This window comes from Bombina bombina, chromosome 2 (genome assembly GCF_027579735.1).
Source record: "Bombina bombina isolate aBomBom1 chromosome 2, aBomBom1.pri, whole genome shotgun sequence".
Lineage (NCBI taxonomy): Eukaryota > Metazoa > Chordata > Amphibia > Anura > Bombinatoridae > Bombina > Bombina bombina.
In genome coordinates, this window is record NC_069500.1 from 883,926,530 (window position 1) to 883,931,571 (window position 5,042).

At 35.6% G+C, this 5,042-nt stretch overlaps 1 protein-coding gene across 1 annotated transcript in view; it reads left to right on the plus strand.

The window, feature by feature from the left end:
- Positions 1–4,591, plus strand: part of PURG (purine rich element binding protein G) — a 21,738-nt gene extending 17,147 nt beyond the window's left edge. Inside the window, exon 2 of the mRNA XM_053700749.1 lies at positions 2,823–4,591. Coding sequence (XP_053556724.1) covers positions 2,843–3,817 — 975 coding nt within the window. The 5' untranslated portion in view covers positions 2,823–2,842 and the 3' untranslated portion in view covers positions 3,818–4,591. The remainder of the gene's footprint in view (positions 1–2,822) is intronic.
- The last annotated feature ends 451 nt before the right edge of the window (positions 4,592–5,042 follow it).

Genomic DNA, 5,042 nt, shown 5'->3' on the forward strand with positions numbered 1-5,042 from the left:
ATCCTAAATCATATTTTGGGTCCAAGAGTGGCCCTCTTCACTGTTTTCCCCCCTTCCCAGCACCCCCAATATGACTCACTAATATTCTAGGGGGTCCAAGAGTGGCCTCCATATTCCTATAGGGGTAACCGTAATGTCGTTAATTTATATTTTTCTAATGGGGACTCACTATATTGAAAAACGTGAGGCTGTCTTTGTATGTCTTAATATCAAGTGGATTCCTTTTATAGCATGTCTTTAACTAGAGATTTTGTAGATTCTCCTTAAAGCCCCCCAGCATGTTTATAATGCAGTTCAGGAGGTCCAAGAGAGACCTCGTTGGTTCTTTGGGGGACACAATTTATCTCCATATTGTATATAATTATATTTCAGGAGGTCACTTTATACCAGAAAACTGAGGTTCATTGCTTAAAATGTATTTATCTCTTCAAGCAATTTGTATGTTAAAGAACAATGTTCTATGATGATTACTTAACTGCCAATTTTATGCTTTGTTCGACGTTTTTGTACAATGACTTGCTTGTATTGCTTATTTTGTAACCTCAATAAAATATATTAAAAAAAAAAAAAAATACAAACACCCCCAACAGTAAAACCCACCAACCCCACAACCAACCCCCCCAAATAAAAACCCTATCTAAAATAACCTAAGCTCCCCATTGCCCTGAAAAAGGCATTTGTATTGGCTTTTAGCTCTTTTACTGCCCACACCCTACTCTAAAAATAAAACCCACCCCAAAAAAACTTAAATAAACCTAACACTAACCCCTGACGATCCGCTTACAGTTCTTGAAGTCCCACTTGAAAGATCCATCCAGCCGGCAAGAAATCTTCATCCGGGCGGCCTCTTCTATCTTCATCCAGTCGGCAAAGTCTTCATCCAGACGGCATCTTCTATCTTCATCCATCCGGCGCGGAGCTCTTCTTCAATACGGTTGTTGCCGTAAACTGGAACTTGAATGCAAGTGACTTCATCCAAGATGGCGTTCCTTGCATTCCTATTGGCTGAAAGGTTCCAATCAGCCAATAGGATTAGAGCTGCTAAAAGCATGCAGTTTTAAGCAACTTTCTAATTTACTCCTATTATCAATTTTTCTTCATTCCCTTCTATCTTTATTTAAAAAGCAGGAATGTGATCATAGGAGCCGACCCATTTTTGGATGAGAACCTGGGCTATGCTTGCTTTTTGGTTAACAAATGTAAGCCTCCAATAAGCAAGCACTATCCATGGTGCGGAACCTAAAATGGGCTGGCTGCTAAGATTTACATTCCTGCTTTTAAAATAACGAAAGCAAGAGAACAAAGAAAAATTGATAATAGGAGTAAATTAGAAAGTTGCTTACAATGTCATGCTCTATCTGAATCATGAAAGAAAAAAAATGGGTTCAGTGTCCCTTTAATAAATTAATTTTTTAAAAAAAGGCAAATTGTTGGTGCTAGTTACATATAATATACATATGTACAGTTAGAAGCGCGTTGTAATTAATTTAAACTTTGTAAAACATGGCAAACATTTTGCACTCCGTCATAACACTATAGCCTGTAGTTCTGTTCATTAATGCTCCATGAGCTATTTCTCTTACTAGCCTAGCACAGTGACCTACTTTTTAATTTGATTTTTTTCCTGTGCACACATGGTTTTCTCAGCATGGAACTCTTTTCTTTAATGCATTATTTTAAAAAAAAAAAAAAAAAAGATTTTTTTTTTTGAAATGTAATTAATAAAATTAATAATCTAATCTATCTTTAATATTTGAAGCTCTAATTTTCACCCTCTGTTAAATGCAGTAATTTCATTTTTTATAGCCAAAAAAGAAAGCCAGGCAGATGTACACTGTGCTTTGCATTTGATGGAATAGAGTGATAAAATTCCAATGATATCATTTTAGAGGGTTGCAGTAATTGAGGATTGTACTGAAGTTTATGTAAATATTTGTTGGTTTAAGATTATTTATTCTTTAGGCAGAATAAAATTATTTAAGTCCTGTCTCTTTGGGGTGCAAAGGAATGTAACTGTAATGCAGTATAATGTTATATAATGCACTAGATAATTTTTATTTCATTACCCAGCACAGTCCTTAAAGGGACACTGAACCCAAAAATGTTCTTTCGTGATTCAGATAGAGCATGCAATTTTAAGCAACTTTATAATTTACTCCTATTATCAAATTTTATTCATTCTCTTGGTATCTTTATTTGAAATGCAAGAATGTAAGTTTAGATGCCGGCCCATTTTTGATGAACACACTGTGTTGTTCTTGCTGATTGGTGGATAAATTCACCCACCAATAAACAAGTGCTTTCCAATGTCCTGAACCAAAAAAATAGCTTAGATGCCTTCTTTTTCAAATAAAGAAAGCAAGAGAACAAAGAAAAATTGATAATATGAGTAAATTAGAAAGTTGCTTAAATTTGCATGCTCTGTCTGAATCATGAAAGAAAAAAATTGGGTTCAGTGTCCCTTTAAGTACATAGTTATAATCCACTTTAGATTGGCAATTCACTAATATCTCAGCTAGACACAGACAGTGTTTGTCAGCAACAAGTATATCAGGCACTCTTAATTGACTCATCTTCACTTGTCCTGCTCTGAAGTGGACGTGCATCTTTACTTCGAAGCAGGTTTAACTCTGTGTTTAACTCCTGTGCGTGGGTTAGAGACATATTTAGAGGCACTCAACAATAAAATTTGCTAGCACATTAGAGTATTTTACTGTAACTTATCTTTTTAAATCTTGAATCAAACAGATTTGCTTGCATTATTTTAATAGCTGGTGGTTTTTCCTTACGGTATTTTGACAATTTTTTTTTTTTCACCACAGGAGACTAAAAAAGGAAAATAATGGAAAGAGGAAGAGGACGAAGGGAAATGCCAGGTGTCAACAGGAATATCTACCCCCAGCAGTACAATTACCCTTCCTCACAAAACCTAGAAATACAGGAACTGGCGTCCAAAAGAGTGGATATTCAAAAAAAGAGATTTTATCTGGATGTCAAGCAGAGTGCTCGAGGCCGTTTCTTGAAGATAGCGGAAGTCTGGATTGGGAGGGGGAGACAAGATAACATCAGGAAAAGCAAACTAACTTTGTCTTTGTCTGTAGCAGCTGAACTTAAAGATTGCTTAGGAGATTTCATTGAACACTATGCCCACCTTGGACTGAGAAGCAGTCATACTCAAAGAATCGAACATGGAAGTGAAAGAGAGCATGACTCAAGAAGACGTCCACACCTGTCCTCTCCTTCAGGCTCAGTGGGGTCTGAAGAACCTGTGACACACAGTGTTTTAAAGACTGAATACATTGAGCGAGACAACAGAAAATATTACCTAGACCTTAAAGAGAACCAGCGTGGTCGTTTTTTAAGGATCAGGCAAACAATGACAAGAGGACCTGGAATGATTGGCTATTTTGGTCAAAGTCTGGGCCAGGAGCAGACTATAGTTCTGCCAGCGCAAGGTATGATTGAGTTCAGGGATGCATTGGTACAGCTTATTGAAGACTATGGAGAAGGTGATATAGAAGAAAGAAGAGTGGGAGTAGATGAACCTCCAGAGCTTCCAGAAGGGACTTCATTCCGAGTAGACAACAAGAGATTCTACTTTGATGTGGGTTCCAACAGATATGGAATATTCTTAAGGGTAAGCGAGGTCAGACCACCTTACCGCAACACTATCACTGTCCCTTACAAAGTGTGGACTAGGTTTGGAGATAACTTTATCAAGTATGAAGAAGAGATGAGGAAAATATACCACAGCCATAAAGAAAAAAGGATGGATGTGCGAGTGGATAGCACTGAAGAGCCAGAGTGTCCTGAATAGAGCATTTGCTGTTTGAACGTCTGGCATAGTTTTACATTGAATTCTCCATTTATTCAAAAGAAAAAAAATCTTTTTTTTTCTCTCTCCCTACTTTTTGTTCATTTTTTTTTTTTTTCATTTTTTCAGCTTTTGTTCATTCTTTTTTTTTTCTAACTTTTTTTATTTTATTTTTTTAATTTTCATTTTTTGTTCATTTTTTTTTTGCCGACTTGAAATATAATACTTAAGAGTCTGGTATCTGTGCTTAAACTACAACAACAACAAAAACTCTTGAGTATACCAGCCTCTTTTATAGCTGCTTCAGTAGATTTAAAAATTCTAGAAGTAAGTTTTGATCAGCACAAAGTTCAACACTAAAATACCTTAGGTAAGGCTTGAATTGCACTATCAAAGCAAATTCTATATATCTATATTTCTATGTATATAGATATATTCTATACATAAGGTAAGAATATTATCTGAAGTTGCTTTTATGTATTTGGTTTAAAATAGAAATGCTCTGATACAACTATATGCAGGGTATTTATTACTGAGAATGTATAAGACATGCATTTACATTTTCCGAGTGTCTAATGCTCAACTTTTGAGTTTCTGCTGGATTTAACAGATAAGCAAGTATATGATAGCTAGACGGTGTGTATTAGGTCTCTGCTGTTTACAGCCAAGGAATTTTTACACCTCAAGATGAAAAAAAAACCACTGTTAATCTGTCTATATTGTAGCTGCATAGTTAAAGAACAAAAAAATAAAAGGGTAAAAGAGTTTTTAACCCTTGCAATGTTGCCTATGTATATTCTTCAACATCAATGAAGAGGTTAGTTATAGGATCATACAATGTACAATTATTTGGTGTCTCATTACAGACTACTCTGCCCACTTTTTCACACCTATTTTTAAATATTGGTGCACCTCCATATAGGTCTGTTAAGCAAAAGAAAAATGTGTGTGTTGCTACGAGTATCTTTTTTTTTTTTTTTTACATGTCTGGTCACAATGAAATAATGGTGAACGTTTTAAAAGTATTTAATTTAACGTTTGATTGCAGTGTTGTGCAACATCACCTAGCACAAAAAAATGTGTGGATGGTTTTAGTCGGCTCTTATCAATAATGAAAGAGTAGTGGCCTCTTAAGAAATCATGGACCACAGAACCATACCAAATTAGCCCTTATGTATTATTTTGCACAGGGGTTGCTGACTTTGTTGGGTGTCAATGCACTGAAATG